Source organism: Salmo salar, chromosome ssa11 (genome assembly GCF_905237065.1).
Source record: "Salmo salar chromosome ssa11, Ssal_v3.1, whole genome shotgun sequence".
Lineage (NCBI taxonomy): Eukaryota > Metazoa > Chordata > Actinopteri > Salmoniformes > Salmonidae > Salmo > Salmo salar.
Genome location: NC_059452.1, coordinates 44,396,984 through 44,419,425, shown reverse-complemented (window position 1 = coordinate 44,419,425; position 22,442 = coordinate 44,396,984). Strand labels below are relative to the sequence as shown.

The window sequence follows — 22,442 nt, the reverse complement described above, 5'->3', positions numbered from 1 at the left end:
GAACACACATTTCTGTCTGTACCCCAACACACCACAGCACTGAGCTATTCGCCGTTCAAGCAAGAAATACAGCCGGTATGACACTGCCTGCAGAAATACAGCCGGTATGACTCTGCCTGCAGAAATACAGCCGGTATGACTCTGCCTGCAGAAATACAGCCGGTATGACTCTGCCTGCAGAAGTACAGCCGGTATGACTCTGCCTGCAGAAATACAGCCGGTATGACTCTGCCTGCAGAAATACAGCCGGTATGACGCTGCCTGCTTGAACGGTGACTAGCTCAGAGACACATGAAACCATGACATGACCCCAGGAATCGATAGAACATCAGAGATTCACAAATAGGATGTAACATTGAAAATGATTCAATCTTTCCTTTTTAAGTGTATATGCTACTTCAGCCTGGTTCCATGTAGTGTTGATGGAGTTGATCCCACATTGTGTCAGTCAGCTCAGTTTTAGCATGGTGTTCAACTTTGACATCTCATTTTTCTCCTGGTGTAATTGAACCCAGGGTAGGGTAGTAGACTGTGTGTGTACAGGGGGAAGAAAAAGTATGTGAACCCTTTGGTCATAAAATTTGATCTGATCTTCATCTGAGTCACAACAATAGACAAACACAGTGTGCTTAAACTAATAACACACAAACTCATGTCATTTTCATGCCATTTCCAGCTACAATAGTCATTTACAACATTGACAATGTCTACACTGTATTTCTGATCAAGTTGATGTTATTTTAATGGACAAAAAAGTAGCTTTTCTTTCAAAAACAAGGACATTTCTAAGTGACCCCAAACTTTTGAATGGTAGTGTTCATATTCTCATTCACCCCTTTAGATTGTGTGTATAAAGTAGTTGTTGGGGAATTGTTAGATTACTTGTTAGATATTACTGCACTGTCAGAACTAGAAGCACAAGCATTTCGCTACACTCGCATTAACATCTGTTAACCATGTGTATGTGACCAATAACATCTGCTAACCATGTGTATGTGACCAATAACATGTGATTTGGTTTAGACCTCTGTTGGATTCAGTTAGAGAGCCAAACCATGACTTCAGTAGTACTTCATGTAGTAGTTATTGTAGCATTACTTGTTCATGTTTTCTGTTGAGAAGTGAACTTCAGCTACCCGTCACTGGAGGAGCCCAAACCTCCAACCCCCCGAGCCGGACCCTGAACCCCAGGCTCCCCCTGCCTCCCTGGGTAGCGTACAGGTGAACGGTGCCCCCCTGGAGGATCTGACCCCCTCCACATGGACGGAGGCAGACGCCACAGACTCACCCCACACAGGGCCCACTCAGCCTGGAGTAGACCAGAGCAAGAAGGACCCTGGAGCCGGTCCAGGGACACCCAGCCAGCCTGGAGGGACAGGCAAGCACACCCCACAGGTAACTGCACGAGCTCATGCATTTGTTTGTTTTTATCATTCATTCAATTAATATTTAGCTTTTAAATATATTAAAAGGATAGTTTACCAAAATCACAAGATGACATTGGTTTCATTACCCTGTAAGCAGTCTATGGACAAGGTATGACAGCAATCCACAATTTTGGTTTGGTTTCAAGTCATGGTATCCTTTATTTGAATTTTTCACACATCCAAAGCATCTATAAGTAACTTTGATGAGCTACACAATCCATTTTAGATACTTTAGGTTGATTTGGACGTGTGAAAAATGGTCATGTATTAGGTACCGTGGCTTGCATTGGATTTGTGACACAAATCATAAAACAATAGCGTTTGAAAACAGTGCCAGGGAAACTAAACTAAATCATGGATTGCTCTCATACCTTTATAGACTGCTTACAGGGTAAGGAAACCAGTTGTCATTTGGGTAAACTATCCCTTCAAATATATTTCAAGAGAACGTCACAATTGGTAGTATTTTCCTAGTTCTCAATAGTTAAGAAAGACTGTGTTAATGTCACCACTTTCATTTCTGCTTTTTATTGTTCTTCAAATGTCTAATTGAAAGCTTAATCATCCCTGTTTGTACCCCCTCCTCCCGTTCCTCGCTTCCCCAGATTGACCGTACCAAGAAGCCATCAGTCAGAGTCTCAGACGGGTCTAAACCCCCCCTGGATGCCCTCCCCAGGGACCTGCCCCCCTCCTCCCAGAATGGCCCGTCTGTACCCCAACCCAACCGCTCGGTCAAACCAGCCTTTGACCCGTCGGTCCCGCTGACGGACGAGGAACGCAGTCAGATCCACACGGAGACGGCTGCTCTGATGGAGAAGGCCCGGAGAGAGCAGGAACAACGCAAACAGGAACGCCGCACCGAGGAGGAGTGGAGAGAGCGGGAACGCCGGGAGAACCAGGAGAAGGAAAATGAGGAGCTGGAGAAGAAGAGGAGGAAGGAGGAAGAGAACAGGACTCAGGAGAGGAAGAGGTTGGAGAGACAGAAGGCAGAGGAGGAGAAGGAGAACGGGGTTCGGGAGGAGCGAGAGAAGAGGGGGAAGGAGCAAAGGGAGGATACGCCGACGAACGGTGCTTCTCTGGACTCGCCAGCTCCCAGCCGTATCGTCACTGACATTAAGGTCAGTGTCTCTGTCTGTCTGTGGCTGCGTTCCGATTCTCTACCCTTCTCATAGAAGGCGTTCACTCATGTCATTTAAAAGCATTGGTTCGGTGCACGCATGGGAGGGGGGAGTTTCCACCATATTCCTCACACCAGTCCTTTTAAAACCATGAGGAGTGAACACTTTGAGAGAATTATTTTATACATTTTTTTTATATATTTTCTTTCTCCCCAATTTCATGGTATCCAATTAGGAGTTAGTCTTGTCTCATCACTGCAACTCCTGTGCGTCCTCCGAAACCCAACCAAGCCGCACTGATTCTTGACACAATGTCCGCTTAACCTGGAAGCCAGCCGCACCAATGTGTCGGAGGAAACACCATACACCTGGTGACCGTGTCAGTGTGCACTGCGCCCAGCCCGCCACCAGAGTCGCTAGTGCGCGATGAGACAAGGACATCCCTGCCGGCCAAACCCTCCCCTAACCCGGACGACGCTAGGCCAGTTATTCTCCCGGTCGTGGCCGGCTGCGACAGAGCCTGGATTCGAACCCAGAATCTCAAGTGGCACCGCTAACACTGCAATGCAGTGCCTTAGACCACTACGCCACTCCGGAGGCCAGTGTCTGTCAATGTTATACCCTGACTACACCGCTTGCGTCGCAAAATACATTTAGAAATCTATGTTATTCAATTATTGCACCCACACTGCTCGCGCGTGTCAACGAGCGTCTGCGTTGCCAAGGGCTAAAATAGAAGTCAGTTCTATTTGTGACGCAGATCGCGCTGCAACTCCTGCCTCTCCCATCTCCTCATTGGTTTATAGAAGCAGGTACCCACGTGCCATCTCCTCATTGGTTATACCCATGTGGGTGATTGAAAGACGAACTGTGTTGCCGGTTGTTGTGGTAATACTATGAAAGTTTAGATGCCAATCACCATATAAGTTCAAAGATGAAAAATCCTGGAAGGAGGAGAGATGACTATGAACGATTCAGTTGACCGTTTTATGTGTGGATTAATTGTCGGAGTAGAGGACCTTTTTCAGGAAAAATTACAACTCAATGTTTATATCCCAGGACAAATTAACTAGCAACAGCAAACTAGCTAAATAGGACAAATTAGCTAGCAAGTGCAAGCTAACTAGCTAAATTGCCATAAATGTTTAATGCTTTTCGATCTGTCCCCAAATTAATGTAATTGGTTCAGAGTTTGTTTGATATTTTAACCTGAGTGTCGTGGTCGCGTTTGGTGTAGGGGGACAAAATACATTTATGCACGATGGCGCACGCGCGCAGCCGAATTGGGTTTCGTGTTAGTGTGTCACCTTTATTTATACAGGTACGTCAATTGAGAACAGATTCTTATTTACAATGACCTGTCAAACACATCAATACACAACAATTACTCTATACACATCTATATACACATCAATTACACTATACACATCTAAACTCAGCAAAAAAAGAAACTTCCTCTCACTGTCAACTGTGTTTATTTTTTATTTTCAAAATCAAAAGTAACAGTCAGTATCTGATGTGGCCACCAGCTGCATTAAGTACTGCAGTGCATCTCCTCCTCATGGACTGCACCATATTTGCCCGTTCTTGCTGTGAGAAGTTTCCCCACTCTTCCACCAAGGCACGTGCAAGTTCCCGTACATTTCTGGGGGTAATGGCCCATGCCCTCACCCTCCGATCCAACAGGTCCCAGACGTGCTCAATGGTAATGAGATCCGGGCTCTTCGCTGGCCATGGCAGAACATTGACATTCATGTCTTGCAGGAAATCACGCACAGAACGAGCAGTATGTCTGGTGGCATTGTCATGCTGGAGGGTCATGTCAGGATGAGCCTGCAGGAAGGGTACCACATGAGGGAGGAGGATGTCTTCCCTGTAACGCACAGCTTTGAGATTGCATGCGATGACAACAAGCTCAGTCCGATGATGCTGTGACACACCACCCCAGACCATGACGGACCCTCCACCTCCAAATCGATCCCGCTCCAGAGTACATCGATCCCGCTCCAGAGTACAGGCCTCGGTGTAACGCTCATTCCTTCGATGATAAACGCGAATCTGCTCACCTCTGGTGAGACAAAACCGCGACTCGTCGTGTGAAGAGCACTTTTTGCCTTCCTGTCTGGTCCAGCGACGGTGGGTTTGTGCCCATAGGCGACGTTGTTGCCGGTGATATCTGGTGGGGACCTGCCTTACAACAGGCCTACAAGCCCTCAGTCCAGCCACTCTCAGCCTATTGCGGACAGTCTGAGCACTGATGGAGGGATTGTGCGTTCCTGGTGTAACTCGGGCAGTTGTTGTCGCCATCCTGTACCTGTCTCGCTGGTGTGATGTTCGGATGTACCGATCCTGTGCAGGTGTTGTTACACGTGGTCTGCCACTGCGAGGACGGTCAGCTGTCCGTCCTGTCTCCCTGTAGCGTTGTCTTAGGCGTCTCACAGTACAGACATTGCAATTTATTGCCCTGGCCACATCTGCAGTCCTCATGCCTCCTTGCAGCATGCCTAAGGCACGTTCACGCAGATGAGCAGGGACCCTGGGCATATTTCTTTTGGTGTTTTTCAGTCAGTAGAAAGGCCTCTTTAGTGTCCTAAGTTTTCATAACTGTGACCTTAATTGCCTACCGTCTGTAAGCTGTTAGTCTCTTAACAACCATTCCACAGGTGCATGTTCATTAATTGTTTATGGTTCATTGAACAAGAAATACATTGTAGACATTGGCCAACATCCCAGAGTCGCCTTGTCACTGTTGACATTGAGACTGTTGTTTTGCGGGTACTGTTTAATGAAGCTGCCAGTTGAGGACTTGTGAGGCGTCTGTTTCTCAAACTAGACACTCTAATGCACTTGTTCTCTTGCTTTGTTGTGCACCGGGGCCTCCCACTCCTCTTTCTATTCTGGTTAGAGCCATTTTGCGCTGTTCTGTGAAGGGAGTAGTACACAGCGTTGTACAAGATCTTCAGTTTCTTGGCAATTTCTCGCATGGAATAGCCTTGTTTCTCAGAACAAGAATAGACTGATGAGTTTCAGAAGAAAGTGCTTTGTTTCTGGCCATTTTGATCCAAACCCACAAATGCTGATGCTCCAGATACTCAGCTATTCTAAAGAAGGACAGTTTTATTGCTTCTTTAATCAGGACAACCGTTTTCAGCTGTGCTAACATAATTGCAAAAGGGTTTTCTAATGATCAATTAGCCTTTTAAAATGATAAACTTGGATTAGCAAACACAACATGCCATTGGAACACAGGAGTGATGGTTGCTGATAATGGGCCTCTGTACACCTATGTAGATATTCCATTTCCAGCTACAATAGTCATTTAAAACATTAACAATGTCTTCACTGTATTTCTGATCAATTTGATGTTATTTTATTCTTTCAAAAAGGACATTTCTAAGTGACCCCAAACTTTTGAACAGTAGTGTATCTACAGTTGAAATCGGAAGTTTACATACACTTAGGTTGAAGTCATTCAACCACTCCACAAATTTCTTGTTAACAAACTATAGTTTTGGCAATTTGGTTAGGACATGTACTTTGTGCATGACACAAGTCAATTTCCCACAATAAGTTGGGTGAATTTTGGCCCATTCCTCCTGACAGAGCTGGTGTAACTGAGTCAGGTTTCTAGGCCTCCTTGCTCGCACACGCTTTTTCAGTTCTGCCCACAAATTTTCTGTAGGATTGCGGTCAGGGGTTTGTGATGGCCACTCCAATACCTTGACTTTGTTGTCCTTAAGCCATTTTGCCACAACTTTGGACGTATGCTTGGGGTCATTGTCCATTTGGAAGACCCATTTGCGACCAAGCTTTAACTTCCTGACTGACGTCTTGAGATGTTAGTTCAATATATCCACATAATTTTCCTGCCTCGTGATGCCATCTATTTTGTGAAGTGCACCAGTCCCTCCTGCAGAAAAGCACCCCCACAACATGATGCTGCCACCCCCGTGCTTCACGGTTGGTATGGTGTTCTCAAGGATGAACCAGACTTATGGAGGTCTACAATTGTTTTCTGAGGTCTTGGCTGAGTTCTTTTTGATTTTCCCATGATGTCAAGCAAAGAGGCACTGAGTTTGAAGGTAGGCCTTGAAATACATCCACAGGTACACCTCCAATTGACTCAAACGATGTCAATTAGTCTATCAGAAGCTTCTAAAGCCATGACATAATTTTCTGGAATTTTCCAAGCTGTTTAAAGGCACTGTCAACTTGGTGTATGTAAACTTCTGATCCACTGGAATTGTGATACAGTGAAATAATCTGTCTGTAAACAATTGTTGGAAAAATTACGTGTCATGCACAAAGTTGATGTCCTAACCGACTTGCCAAAACTGTAGTTTGTTAACAAGAAATATGTGGAGTGGTTGAAAAATGAGTTTTAATGACTCCAACCTTAGTGTATGTAAACTTCCGACTTCAAATGTATACACATCAATTACACCATACAAATCAATTACACTATATACATCTATACATGTCAATTACACTATACACATTTATATACACGTCAATTACACTATACACATTTTATATACACATCAATTACACTAAAACATCTTGTCGTGTCTTTGGGGGTACCATTAAACTGAAGATATGTTTATCAATTAGCTCCCTGTAATTATTATCACGCGATTAAACTGATTAATCGTTTAATTGTAATTAACTAGGAGATCGGGACACCAAGGAGAATATTCAGATTACAAAGCTATAATTTTCCTAATATAACTTTCCTGTACTATAATATTATATCCTATTATAGTATAGGCCGATTATCTTCTGGTTTAAATGGTGTATTTTACCTCGAGTCCAGTCTCATTCCAAACGTCGTAAATTTTTGTATCTGCACGAACCCAGTCTTTACTAAAATCATCCATACATCAATTGTCTTAAAATCATTTATTTACTACACTAAGTAATTAACAGAAAACATACAAACAGTAATTATCGTCACAAAGGATTGGTAGAGGAATGTGCCCTTGTGGGCTAAACAGGCAGGTCGGCCTGTTGAACAATGGATCATAAAAGGTCAGCTGTGGCACACAGAGTTCATTAATATTAACAATTGACAATTGAAGGCTCACTCATTCGGGAACAATTGCAATCAATATATATTTACGCTCAGTGTGTCGTTCTGATTCTTGTTGGAGAGTAGTTCTGATGGAGAGTCTCTCTCTCGGTTAGAATGGATCTTTCAAAGCGACATTCATTAATGTCGTTATCGAATGGTTGTTTCGTTGGTCTTCGCGTTCAATGATATAATTTACTTAGCTGCAGACTAATAATTAATATCAAAGACTTGTTCTTATTCTGTCGGTATCAATAGTCTAAAAGTTAACCACGTGGTATGGTTCACTTTCAGTAGAGGAATTGGATGGTAAACCTATTGGCCATCGAGTGTAGGCCTGGTCTGTTTAAATGTAAATCAGGGGGTGTTTTATAGTGCCCATAGAACAGGCTTGTCAAATGACGCCTGGTCCTGTATGGGTCCCTGGGGGCGTGCCTATGACTGAGTTAGATTTGGTTACAGAAATACAATTCTATCACATTACATCAGTACAATAGCATCTCATGTGTATTATAAAAGCTTTATCCTTATTAATACATTCTATACAACCATTATGTTGCAAGTCTCAAGCTGATGCTATTATATAAACAGTTTTATGGTAATATGGCTATATTGTCTCTTCTGAGTATCACAAAATTGTACCAAGCGGATCAGTTCGTAGCTGGATTCTTCACCAATCTTCCATACCTTCTCCAGCACACACATGTCGCTCGGTTCTCCAATTCTATGAGTTGGAAGAATTTCCTTTGTCTCTCTATGGGCCATGTGGCCAGAGACTCTCCTGGAATTTTAGAGTTTTTACGACCCTTTACACACAGGGTGGATTGGGGGGAAGGTAGGTTGGGTGGTGGTGCAAAAGGGAGGGAGTCAACTGTCCTCCCTGTACCACAAGAGGCCAACGTCATGACAATCTATACACATCAATTACACTATACACATTTATATACACATCCATTACACTATACACAACATTTACACTACACACATCAATTACACTATAGACATTAATTACACATCAATTACACTATACACATCTATATACAAATCAATTACACTATACACGTCAATTACACTATACATATTTATATACACGTCAATTACACTAAAACATCTATACACGTCAATTACACTACACATTTATATACATCAATTACACTACACAACATTTACACTATACACATCAATTACACTAGACATTAATTACACATCAATTACACTACACATCTATATACACATCAATTACACTATACACATCTCTATGCACATCAATTACACTATACACATCTATATACACATCAATTACACTATAGACATCAATTACACATCAATTACACTATACACATCTATATACGCATCAATTACACTATACACATCAATTACACTATACACATCTATATACACATCAATTACACTATAGACATCAATTACACATCAATTACACTATAGACATCAATTACACTATACACATTTATATACACATCAATTACACTATACACATTTATATACACATCAATTACACATCAATTACACTATACACATCAATTACACTATACACATTTATATACACATCAATTACACTATACACATCTATTTACACATCAAGTACACTATACACATCACTTACACTATACACATTTATATACACATCACTTACACTATACACATTTATATACACATCAATTACACTATACACATTTATATACACATCACTTACACTATACACATTTATATACACATCAATTACACTATACACATCTATATACACGAAACACAAAAAGCAAAACCCAATCCTATGAAACCACCACATTATTCAGTAGAAGGCCCTCTAACATCCGCCTGAATCACCCTGGAGGCACCAACTCCACCAACTTCAACGACTTTTGGAGATCATTCCACATGAGAGGCGGCAAAAAACTAAAAGCAGATTTGCGTAACTCGGTGGAGATTGATCTCCAGGGTTAGCCATCCCTGAGTCCAAGTCTGGTAAATTGTACGTCTGAAGGTATCCAATGAGGTAAGGTATGGCGGAAGTTTATGCAAGAGGGCTTTATAGCCAAAAAGAGCACAATGCATCAAACTACGAGACTTCCTGGAGGGCCAGCCTACTTTCTCCGTCTGTCTGTGGCAGTGAGTCTCTGTTTCTGTGATGCTGAAAGAGACACTAAACATCTAACCATTTCTCCCAGTCTCTACTGTACCTTTCCAGCCCAACACCAGTAAGCCCATCCCATAGCCAACCCATCTCTTAGTATAAACCCCATCCATCCATCTCACCCGTCTGATAATATCCTCAATTTAATACTATCCATTAGCCACCAGTTAGTAAGTAGACTGTCCCCAATGACCAACGGAAATCTGATAAGCCCATCCCATGTGTTACCCATATCCTACTACAGTGGTTCTCAAACCTCTCCTCGGGGACCTCCAGCCGGTCCAAACCTCTCCTCGGGGGGCCCCCAGCCGGTCCAAACCTCTCCTCGGGGGGCTCCCAGCCGGTCCAAACCTCTCCTCATGGACCCCCAGCCGGTCCAAACCTCTCCTCGGGGGCCCCCAGCCGGTCCAAACCTCTCCTCATGGACCCCCAGCCGGTCCAAACCTCTCCTCATGGACCCCCAGCCGGTCCAAACCTCTCCTCGGGGGCCCCCAGCCGGTCCAAACCTCTCCTCGGGGGCCCCCAGCCGGTCCAAACCTCTCCTCGGGGACCCCCAGCCGGTCCAAACCTCTCCTCGGGGGCCCCCAGCCGGTCCAAACCTCTCCTCGGGGGCCCCCAGCCGGTCCAAACCTCTCCTCGGGGGCCCCCAGCCGGTCCAAACCTCTCCTCGGGGACCCCCAGCCGGTCCAAACCTCTCCTCGGGGACCCCCAGCCGGTCCAAACCTCTCCTCGGGGACCCCCAGCCGGTCCAAACCTCGCCTCATGGCCCCCAGCCGGTCCAAACCTCTCCTCGGGGACCCCCAGCCGGTCCAAACCTCTCCTCGGGGACCCCCAGCCGGTCCAAACCTCTCCTCATGGACCCCCAGCCGGTCCAAACCTCTCCTCATGGACCCCAAGCCGGTCCAAACCTCTCCTCATGGACCCCCAGCCGGTCCAAACCTCTCCTCGGGGGCCCCCAGCCGGTCCAAACCTCTCCTCGGGGACCCCCAGCCGGTCCAAACCTCTCCTCATGGACCCCCAGCCGGTCCAAACCTCTCCTCGGGGGCCCCCAGCCGGTCCAAACCTCTCCTCGGGGGCCCCCAGCCGGTCCAAACCTCTCCTCGGGGGCCCCCAGCTGGTTGATGTATTTGATCTATTCCAGAACTAGCACACCTGATTCAACTTGTCAACCACTCATCAAGCCCTTGGCTAGGCGAATCAATCATCAGGCCCTTGACCTGGTGAATCAATCATCAGGCCCTTGACCTGGTGAATCAATCATCAGGCCCTTGACCTGGTGAATCAATCATCAGGCCCTTGACCTGGTGAATCAATCATCAGGCCCTTGACCTGGTGAATCAAGTGAGATAGTTCAGGGTTACAACACATTTGTGAAACACCTGGGGAGTTCCTGAGGAGAGATTTGGAGAACCACTGTCCTAATATACAGCCCATCAATCTCACTGGTACCCATAAAGCTAATCTGCATAGTCAAATGATGTGAGCTGCACTGTGTTGTGTCCCTCCCAAACCCCAGGCTCCCTCCCCCCTGAAGCTTAGTGGTGATGTAAAGAGGAGCCGTCAGCCTGGGATGTTAAAGCATAGAACAGTTGATGACTATGTCATACCCAAGGTATATAATCAACACTCTAAACCACCACATCATTATGGCATGTTGTTGTTTTACAAAAAGTTTCAGTATTTTTTTACATTTATTTATTAGTTATTTCCGCATCCAGAGTGCATGTTCTTGACCGCTCTTGGAAATGGTGGCACAAAAATGGCACTTGGGACATTTGATCCCCAAGTTTGCGATTTTTCTTTTATATTGTTTATTTTTTTGTTCTACCATCGCCTGCCGGGAACATTCTAGTGAAGCAACAGGAGAACCCTGCATTTAAATACTACCGCTAGCTACCCCCCTTTGTCTGGGCGGAATTCTCCTTACATTGGCTGCGTTCTATACACTGTGTGTGTAACATGTGTAATGTATGTAATGTGTGTGTTGTCCCACAGCGGGAGCTACTAACCAGAGCCAGGAGTGAGGAGATGGGGAGGAGTGTACCAGGCCTGCCTGTTGGCTGGATGAAGGTAAAACAAACACTAAACTCACATATCAAACTATTTCACCTTTTAGTTTCTTGATGTTTAAAGAGAATTGCTAAGTAGCCAGCAAGGGGAAAGCATTGAAGTGTACATATTCTATCAGTGTAATGGTTAACTACATCGCATGCAAATACCATGGAGAATGTTTTCACACACAACCATCAGTTGTGAGAAAAAGAAAATGGAGAATGAAAGACGCTCTCCCCTCTCCTCTCTATCCTCTCTCCACCAGTTCTTGGACACGGTAACCGGTACCTACCGTTACTACCATTCCCCAACCAACCGGGTGCACCGCTACCCCCCTGAGGTCAGCGTGCCCCAGACGCCCCCCTCCACCCCTCCTCCGGCCAAACAGAAGCAGCCCCGCCCCGCTGAGCCAGACCAGACCATGGACCGCGACCAGGAGCAGTCCAAACTGAAACGTTCCTACTCTTCTCCAGACATCAGCCAGGACCTGAGGGAGGAGGGGCTAAAGAAGATTACCGCCCCTATAACTGCAGCCACGCGCCCAACCTTTAACAGGGAGACCAAGTAGGTGACATCATCGTCACATGGATGGGCCTGGTCAATATATACGTTTCACTCACTCAAATTAAGCCTACTACTGGACTAAAAAGCTATTTTTCAATGACAAATATGTTTTTAAGTCCTTGGGTGTATTCATTAGTTGGATTCCGTTGCAAAGCATTTTGTCTGTTACAAAATGTTTTGCAACGGAAACCGTTTACCATTTTACTCTAGGAATCAAACGGAAGCCAACAGAGAGAACCGAACGAAACGGGGAGGGACCTAGCTGAATTTGTCCAATTGAATCCGACTAATGAATACACCCCTGGACTACACTTAATCTGAGTCTGGGGTTAAAATCAACCCTAAATTGCATTTAAATGTTTCTAGATCATTTGGATTCATGGATATGATAAAAAATACAATTGGATTATGACAAAACTTGATTTAAAAGGTTTGAGTCTCCATAAGTATTTAATCCACATTTCTGTATGAATGTTGATGACGTCACAGTAGCCATCTGTTTTATAATCCAGTTTATTTGACTGTACTGTACTGTTTGTAACTTGTCACTGCCATCCCTCCCCCAGACCATCCACTGCTACCGTCTACACCAAGGTGGAGATCGCCCGTCCGTCTGCGGCTAAGATCCGAAACCTGAACCCTGTGTTCGGCGGTCTGGGCGCCTCGCTCACCGGCCTGCGTAACCTAGGTAACACCTGCTACATGAACTCCATCCTGCAGTGTCTCTGCAACACACCGGCCATGGTTGACTACTTCAACAAGAACCTCTATCAGGAGGATATCAACAGGTCAGTCATGTAGTGGTAATGATAATGTAGTAATGATAATGTAGTGATTTATAATGCAACACACCGGCCATGGTTGACTACTTCAACAAGAACCTCTATCAGGAGGATATCGACAGGTCAGTCAGATGATACAAACGCGATTTTGATAAACTCCCATATCTACTGGGTGAAATACCACAGTGTGACAACACAGCAGCAAGATTTGTGACCTGTTGCCACAAGAAAAGGGCAACCAGAGAAGAACAAACACCATTGTAAATACAACCCATATTTATGCTTATTTATTTTCCCTTTTGTACTTCAACCATTTGTACATTGATACTACACTCTATATATACATAATATGACATCTGTAATGTCTTTATTATTTTGGAACTTCTGTGAGTGTAATGTCTACTGTTCATTTTTATTGTTTATTTCACTTTTGTATGTTATCTACCTCACTTGCTTTGGCAATGTTAACATATGTTTCCCATGACAATAAAGCCCCTTGAATTGAATTGATAATTGTAGTTATATTGATAATGTAGTAATAACACTTCAACAAGAATTACTACCAAGATAAGAGGATCATACATATACAGCTAACTCTCTCTGTCTCTCTCCCTCCCTCTCTGTCTCTCTCTGCCTGTCTCACGCGCTCTCTCTATTCCCCCCCGACAGGGCTAATGTCCTGGGTCACCGAGGCGAGGTAGCAGAGGAGTTTGGTGTGATCATGAAGGCTCTGTGGTCAGGCCTGTATAAGTGTATCAGCCCCCGCGACTTTAAGTTCACAATAGGGAAGATCAATGAATCCTTCTCTGGCCACGAACAGCAGGACTCCCAGGAGCTGCTGCTCTTCCTTATGGACGGACTCCACGAGGACCTCAACAAGGTAGGGAGACTGGAGAAAAGTGATTAACAAGGAAAATAGTTTGAAGATTACCTAGTGCCTCCAAAGTTACATAGTACGGTAGAATTCTGGAATGGAACAATGACAACTCCTGTCAAAGGTGCCTAGTTAAAGCTGAGCTGGAGTTGACTACAGTAGTAATTATACTGCAAAGTGGTCCTCTGGCTCGGCGCGGTCCTCTCTGGCTCGCCGCGGTCCTCTGTGGCTCGGCGCGGTCCTCTCTGCTCGCCACGGTCCTCTGTGGCTCGCCGCGGTCCTCTGTGGCTCGGCGCGGCGGTCCTCTGTGGCTCGGCGCGGCGGTCCTCTGTGGCCCGGCGCGGCGGTCCTCTGTGGCCCGGGGCGGCGGTCCTCTGTGGCCCGGGGCGGCGGTCCTCTGTGGCCCGGGGCGGCGGTCCTCTGTGGCCCGGCGGGGTAGAGCATGGCGCTTACAATGCCAGGATCGTGGGTGCGATTCCCGGTACCACCCATATGTCAAATGAATGCTGGATGACTGTAAGTTGCTTTGGATAAAAGCCTATGCTAAATGGCATATATAATATTATTAAAGGTAACTTGTAATTTCTGGAGATGTCAGTGCCGTTGCTGATCCGTTGGAAATATAAAAGCACATTCTATCTTTTGGATATAAAAGCCTTTTTGAGTACATCACACGTTCAGCTTTAAAATGGTGAAGGGAGTTGTGTTGTGTTAAGGTGAGTTGTGTTGAGGCGAGTTGTGTTGAGGCGAGTTGTGTTGAGGCGAGTTGTGTTGAGGCGAGTTGTATTGCGGCGAGTTGTGTTGCGGCGAGTTGTATTGCGGCGAGTTGTATTGCGGCGAGTTGTGTTGATGTGAATTGTATTGAGGCGAGTTGTATTGAGGCGAGTTGTGTTGATGTGAATTGTATTGAGGCGAGTTGTATTGAGGCGAGTTGTGTTGATGTGAATTGTGTTGAGGCGAGTTGTATTGATGTGAATTGTGTTGAGGCTAGTTGTATTGATGTGAATTGTATTGAAGCTAGTTGTGTTGAGGCTGGTTGTGTTGAGGCTAGTTGTATTGATGTGAATTGTGTTGAGGCTAGTTGTATTGCGGCTAGTTGTATTGATGTGAATTGTGTTGAGGCTAGTTGTATTGATGTGAATTGTATTGAAGCTAGTTGTGTTGAGGCTGGTTGTGTTGAGGCTAGTTGTATTGATGTGAATTGTGTTGAGGCTGGTTGTGTTTCTCCACCTGTCCTCTCTCTGAAGGTTGCTAACCGTAAGTGCTACACGGAGGAGGAGAATGACGATCTGGACGACCAGCGGGCCGCTGACCAGGCCTGGAGCAAACACAAGCTGCTCAACGAATCTATCATCGTAGCGCTGTTCCAGGGACAGTTTAAGAGCACAGTTCAGTGTCTCACCTGCCACAGGAAGTCCCGCACCTTCGAGACCTTTATGTACCTGACCCTGCCGCTGGCCTCCACCAACAAGTGTTCCCTGCAGGTAAGACAACACGCCTGTTTACACATACGGCTCGTTTTTCCAAATGAAAACCTTTTTTCTGTCCCTTTTTGATATTTTAAGTAGACATTGGTCGGAAATATAGCATTTTAAAAGCCTGTTATATTAAATTAAGTGCCCATATGGGAAATTCTATAAATATATAATGTATATATTTTTTATATGAATAAAGGCTAGCTAAAGTGCCACAATTCAGCATTTTGACATGTCCCTCTGTGCATCCTTCTGACTTCTAGGAAGATTTTAACCCAGTTAATTTCACCATCATTGTAAAGCCCAGGTTATTCTGTTGCTTTGACAGTCATTTCTGAACATCATTATTCATTTCATGTGATTCATCTAATACCATGAAATGTCTGTCCCTCATTTGAACATTTCTGTCTGATTTTAGGATGAAATTGTCAACCCTGTTATTTTTTAGTTGTAACCTAATGTAGCAGGCGGAGACCCCACACCTGCTTACAGGGGGAAAGGAAACCAGGCTGAAAACAAGATGTTTCTGGGGGTGTTTGTGGCACTTTTACTGTAGTCATTATTTTTAATTGAACCTCTTGAGATGGAAAACTGTGTTTTTTAGGAAGGTGAACGTGCTCTTTATGACGATGTTAAAATGAGGTGAAATAAGAAACAAAATGAAGTCACACTACACGAGGTGTACACACACACACACACACACACACACACACACACACACACACACACACACACACACACACACACACACACACACACACACACACACACACACACCCCTTTGAGACCATCATGTACCTCTCTGCTGCTGGCTTCAACCAATAAGGGATTCCCATAGGTTAGGAGACACGCGCGCGTGTGTGTAGATGCACGTGTATACACACAGACACAGACATACACACATTCACACACTTGCAACCAACACTGCCTCAACGACCAAAATGTTATGTTTGAAACGTAATACAATGTGTAACCAACCCTCTCCTCTGTTAGGCTTGTCTACTGTCTTACTGTGTTCCAGGACTGTCTGAAGTCTACTGTCTTACTGTGTTCCAGGACTGTCTGAAGTCTACTGTCTTACTGTGTTCCAGGACTGTCTGAAGTCTACTGTCCTACTGCGTTCCAGGACTGTCTGAAGTCTACTGTCTTACTGTGTTCCAGGACTGTCTGAAGTCTACTGTCCTACTGTGTTCCAGGACTGTCTGAAGTCTACTGTCTTACTGTGTTCCAGGACTGTCTGAAGTCTACTGTCTTACTGTGTTCCAGGACTGTTTGAAGTCTACTGTCCTACTGTGTTCCAGGACTGTTTGAAGTCTACTGCCCTACTGTGTTCCAGGACTGTCTGAAGTCTACTGTCCTACTGTGTTCCAGGACTGTCTGAAGTCTACTGTCCTACTGTGTTCCAGGACTGTCTGAAGCTGTCTAATCTAACCATGTCCTACTGTGTTCCAGGACTGTCTGAAGTCTACTGTCCTACTGTGTTCCAGAACTGTCTGAAGCTGTCTAATCTAACCATGTCTTACTGTGTTCCAGGACTGTCTGAAGCTGTCTAATCTAACCATGTCTTACTGTGTTCCAGGACTGTCTGAAGCTGTCTAATCTAACCATGTCCTACTGTGTTCCAGGACTGTCTGAAGCTGTCTAATCTAACCATGTCTTACTGTGTTCCAGGACTGTCTGAAGCTGTTTTCTAAGGAGGAGAAGCTGACCGACCAGAACAAGGTGTTCTGTCGACACTGTAAAGCTCTCAGGGACTCCATCAAGAAACTGGAGATCTGGAAGGTCCCGCCCATCATACTGGTTCACCTTAAACGGTACCTACAACACCGTGTGCATTTGAAATGACACGATGACCAAGACACACACACACACACACACACACACACACAGTGATAACAATGTGTATTAACCCCAGTACTGCCGGTCTCTTGTAGGTTCTCGTACGAGGGCCGTTGGAAGCAGAAGCTGCAGACGACAGTAGACTTCCCTCTGGAGAATCTAGACCTCAGTCAGTATGTCATCGGACCCAGAGCCAGCCTCAAGAGATACAACCTGTTTGGAGTGTCTGTAAGTACTATTAGCACCAGCCTGGAAACACTGCAGTCAAATACTTTGCTGTGCGTCTTCTGGTCCTGTGTGGCTCAGTTGGTAGAGCATGGGTCTTGTAACGACGGGGTCGTGGGTTCCCCCAGTGGCCACTCATACCAAAATGTATGCCCCCATCAACTACTGTCGCTTTGGATAAAAGCCTTTGGTAAATTACATGCGCTATATATACTAAAGTATGTGGACACCCCTTCAAATTGGTGGATTCTGCTATTTCAGCCGCACCCGTTGCTGACAGGTGTATAAAATCGAGTACACAGCCACGCAAGCTCCATAGACAAACATTGGCAGTAGAATGGCCTTACTGACGAGGTCAGTGACTTTCAACGTGGCATCGTCATTGGATGCTACCTTTCTAACAAGTCAGTTCGTCAAATTTCTGCCCTAATAGAACTGTCCCGGTCAACTGTAAGTGCTGTTATTGTGAAGTGGAAACGTCTAGGAGCATCAACGGCTCAACCGCAAAGTGGGAGGCCACAAGCTCACTGAACGGGACCGGTGAGTGCTGAAGCACGTAGCACATAAAAATGGTCTGTCCTCGGATTGCAACTCTCACTACCAAGTTCCAAACTGCCTCTGGAAGCAACGTCAGCACACTAAAAAGTTCGTCAGGATCTTCATGAAATGGGTTTCCATGGCTGAGCAGCCGCACATAAGCTTAAGATCACCATGGGCAATGCCAAGCGTCGGCTGGAGTGGTGTAAAGCTCACCACCATTGGACTCTGGAGCAGTGGAAATGCATTCTCTGGAGTAATGAATCACGCTTCACCATCTGGCAGTCTGACGGACGAATCTGGGTTTGGCTGATGCCAGGAGAACGCTACCTGCCCAAATGCACAGTGCCAACTGTAAAGTTTGGTGTAGGAGAAATAATGGTCTGGGGCTGTTTTTCATGGTTGGAGCCCTTAGTTCCAGTGAAGGGAAATCTTAACGCTATAGCATACAATGACTTTCTAGACTAGAGACTGTGCTTCCAACTTTGTGGCAACAGTTTGGGGAAGGCCCTTTCCTGTTTCAGCATGACAATGCCCCCTTGCACAAAGCGAGGTCCATACAGAAATGGTTTGTCAAGATCTGTGTGGAAGTACTTGACTGGCCTGCACAGAGCCCTGACCTCAACCCTCAACCTCAAATCACTCACATGTCACCAGCAAAGCACCACCACACCTCCTCCTCCATGCTTCACGGTGGAGATCATCCGTTCACCTATTCTGCGTCTCACAAAGACTAGGCTGTTGGAACCAAAAATCTCACATTTCTACCCATCAGACCAAAGGACAGATATCCACGGGTCTAATGTCCATTGCTCATGTTTCTTGGCCCAAGCAAGTCTTTTCTTCTTATTGGTGTCCTTCAGTAGTGGTTTCTTTGCGGCAAAGCCAATAAGGCCTGATTTCACGCAGTCTCCTCTGAACAGTTGATGTTGAGATGTCTGTTACTTGAAATCTGTGAAGCATTTATTTGGGCTGCAATCTGAGGCTGGTAACTCTAATGAACTCTGGGTCTTCCTTTCCTGTGGCGGTCCTCATGAGAGCCAGTTTCATCATAGCACTTAAGGGTTTTGCAACTGCACTTGAAGAAACTGTCAAAGTTCTTGAAATGTTCCGTATTGACTGACCTACATGTCTTAAAGTAATGATGGACTGTCGTTTCTCTTTGCTTATTTGAGCTGTTCTTGCCATAATATGGGCTTGGTCTTTTACCAATTAGAGCTACCTTCTGTATACCGCACCTACCTTGTCACAACACAACTGATTAGCTCAAACGCATTAAGAAGGACAGAAATTCCACAAATTAACTTTTAATAACAAGACACACCTGTTAATTGAAATGCATTCCAGGTGACTACCTCATGAAGCTGATTGAGAGAATGCCAAGAGTGTGCAAATCTGTTATCAAGGGTGGATACTTTGAAGAATAGCAAATAGAAAATTTATTTTGATTTGTTATGCACTTTTTTGGTTACTACATGATTCCATAAGGTGCTATTTCATGGTTTTGATTATACAATGTAGAAAATAGTAAAAATAAAGAAAAACCCTTGACTCAGGAGGTGTGTCCAACAAACAAACAGGCCGTTAACCCTCTGTGTCCTTCCCTTCTGTAACAGAACCATTATGGCGGTCTGGATGGGGGTCACTACACAGCCTACTGTAAGAACGCCATGAAACAGCGCTGGTACAAGTTTGACGACCACGAGGTCTCTGAAATCTCCACCTCCACCGTCAAGTCCTCCGCAGCGTACATCTTCTTCTTCTCCTCCCTGTGAGGGCAGAGCTGCAACACTGCTAGGAGCTATGAGGCTACATAAAGGCTAGCTAACATGCAGGCTGCTTTGACTCAGCTTCCTCTGCTGGTGGGAGAAAGGAACTGAACTGGTGATGTTTTTGTTAACTGAACTGAACTGCCAGGGGCCATACTTGTGAACTTTTGCTTAGACCATGGTTTAAACCATTAGTCTAAAATGGCTAGCTGCTAGCTTTTTCTCTCAGGCCAACCTGGCCAAATTAGCCACGATGCTAATTAGCCACGATGCTTAGGCCAGCTAAGCAGATGATTATATCCGATAACAAATCAACCTATCAGATAACTTAGAGCCACCATCCAATCACATTTGTTCATTAGGTAAATTTGCTTCCAACTGATTGGTTTAATTTGTTACCCATGGTCTAAGTGGAGTTTCCCCAATATGATGCATGATGCTTCCTTGACTAGGCAAGTGACATCATCAAAAATGACGGTTTTCGCATATATGATGAAGTTCCATGTTTTTGCTTATCCATTCAACACACATCCATGTACTTTTCAATTAAAAAAGTAGGAGGATTATATTGTAACTTTTGTTCTTCATACATTGTCAAAGGCGCTGACTCTCGTGGTGTTGTCAAATAGCAGTAATTTACCACTGCTTGTCCGGGGTGGTGGCGTGATCTACTCCATGGCGGCTGTTCTGAATACCATTGGGAGCAAGATTTGTTTTTAAGGAGGAAAATCATGGTCTAAGCAAAAGTTCACTAGTATGGCCATGCAAGGTTTGGTGGTTTTGGATAACTGAACTGGCTAGGTTTGGTGGTTTTGGTAGACTGAACTGACAGGTTGAAATGTGGATATGTGAAAAGAGAGGGACATACTGTAGTGTGTGGTGGAAGGTTGGGTTAGTGACTGGGTGTGTGCAGGAAAGGGAGAGACATACTGTAGTGTGTGGTGGAAGGGTGGGTTAGTGACTGGGTGTGTGCAGGAAAGGGAGAGACGCAGGCACTCCAATGCTTCAACTCATAGAGAACTCAACAGCTGTTAAAACACAACATCTATTCATATTAAACCAGAGAGTAGGGAGAGGGTTTCCTGTTCTAATCACTGCAGCTTAAAACCTGTTCTTAACACAGCAACGTTGTAATTCTGCTAGTTCTGGGTTTCAGTTGAGTCTGTGTGGAGTGGACGGACTTTTGTTAGTATACACAGACCTTATTTAAGCTTCCATGTACTGTGAATCTTCTAGTGAAGAGTATAGGGACGTTTAGTTAGAGAGAGTGACGTATAGGGACTTTTAGTTAGGGAGAGTGACGTATAGGGACGTTTAGTTAGAGAGAGTGACGTATAGGGACGTTTAGTTAGGGAGAGTGACGTATAGGGACGTTTAGTTAGGGAGAGTGACGTATAGGGACGTTTAGTTAGAGAGAGTGACGTATAGGGACGTTTAGTTAGAGAGAGTGACGTATAGGGACGTTTAGTTAGGGAGAGTGACGTATAGGGACGTTTAGTTAGAGAGAGTGACGTATAGGGACGTTTAGTTAGGGAGAGTGACGTATAGGGACGTTTAGTTAGGGAGAGTGACGTATAGGGACGTTTAGTTAGGGAGAGTGACGTATAGGGACGTTTAGTTAGAGAGAGTGACGTATAGGGACGTTTAGTTAGGGAGAGTGACGTATAGGGACGTTTAGTGTGACGTACAGTGCCTTCGGAAAGTTTTCAGACCCCTTGACTTTTTTTCCACATTTTATTACATTACAGCAAATGTATTCAATCGTTTTTTTTCTCATTAATCTACACACAATACCCCATAATGACAAAGCAAAAACTGGTTTTTATAAATGTTTGCTAATTTATTCCAAATAAAAAACTGATATCACATTTACATAAGTATTCAGACCCTTTACTCAGTACTTTGTTGAAGCACCTTTGGCAGCGATTACAGCATCAAGTCTTCTTGGGTATAACGTTACAAGCTTGGCACACCTGTATTTGGGGAGTTTCTCCCATTCTTCTCTGCAGAACCTCTCAAGCTCTGTCAGGTTGGGTGGGGAGCGTTGCTGCACAGCTATTTTCAGGTCTCTCCAGAGATGTTCATTCAGATTCAAGTCAAGGCTCTGGCTGTGCCACTCACGGACATTTAGAGACTTGTCCAAAAGCCACTACTGCGTTGTCTTCGCTGTGTACTTAGGGTCGTTGTCCTATTGGAAGGTGAACCTTTGCCCCAGTCTGAGGTCCTGAATGCTCTGGAACAGGTTTTCATTAAGGATCTCTCTGTACTTTGCTCCGTTCATGTTTGCATTGATCCTGACTAGTCTCCCAGTCCCTGCCGCTGAAAAACATCCCCACAGCATGATGCTGCCACCACCATGCTTCACCATAGGGATTGTGCCAGGTTTCCTCCAGACGTGACGCTTGGCATTCAGGCCAGAGAATCTTGTTTCTCATGGTCTGATGAGAAACAAGTGGGCTGTCATGTTGTCTTTTACTGAGGAGTGGCTTCCGTCTGGCCACCCTACCATAAACGCCTGATTGGTGGTGTGCTACAGAGATGGTTGTCCTTCTGGAAGGTT

At 45.0% G+C, this 22,442-nt stretch overlaps 1 protein-coding gene across 1 annotated transcript in view; it reads left to right on the top strand.

Moving 5' to 3' along the window:
- LOC106562330 (ubiquitin carboxyl-terminal hydrolase 8) overlaps positions 1-20,448 on the top strand; it is a 32,173-nt gene extending 11,725 nt beyond the window's left edge. The window contains exons 10-21 of the mRNA XM_045688867.1: positions 1,123-1,178; positions 1,222-1,395; positions 2,033-2,545; positions 11,282-11,377; positions 11,761-11,835; positions 12,083-12,381; positions 12,948-13,169; positions 13,833-14,043; positions 15,285-15,521; positions 17,184-17,326; positions 17,447-17,579; positions 19,730-20,448. Coding sequence (XP_045544823.1) covers positions 1,123-1,178; positions 1,222-1,395; positions 2,033-2,545; positions 11,282-11,377; positions 11,761-11,835; positions 12,083-12,381; positions 12,948-13,169; positions 13,833-14,043; positions 15,285-15,521; positions 17,184-17,326; positions 17,447-17,579; positions 19,730-19,888 — 2,318 coding nt within the window. The 3' untranslated portion in view covers positions 19,889-20,448. The remainder of the gene's footprint in view (positions 1-1,122; positions 1,179-1,221; positions 1,396-2,032; positions 2,546-11,281; positions 11,378-11,760; positions 11,836-12,082; positions 12,382-12,947; positions 13,170-13,832; positions 14,044-15,284; positions 15,522-17,183; positions 17,327-17,446; positions 17,580-19,729) is intronic.
- The last annotated feature ends 1,994 nt before the right edge of the window (positions 20,449-22,442 follow it).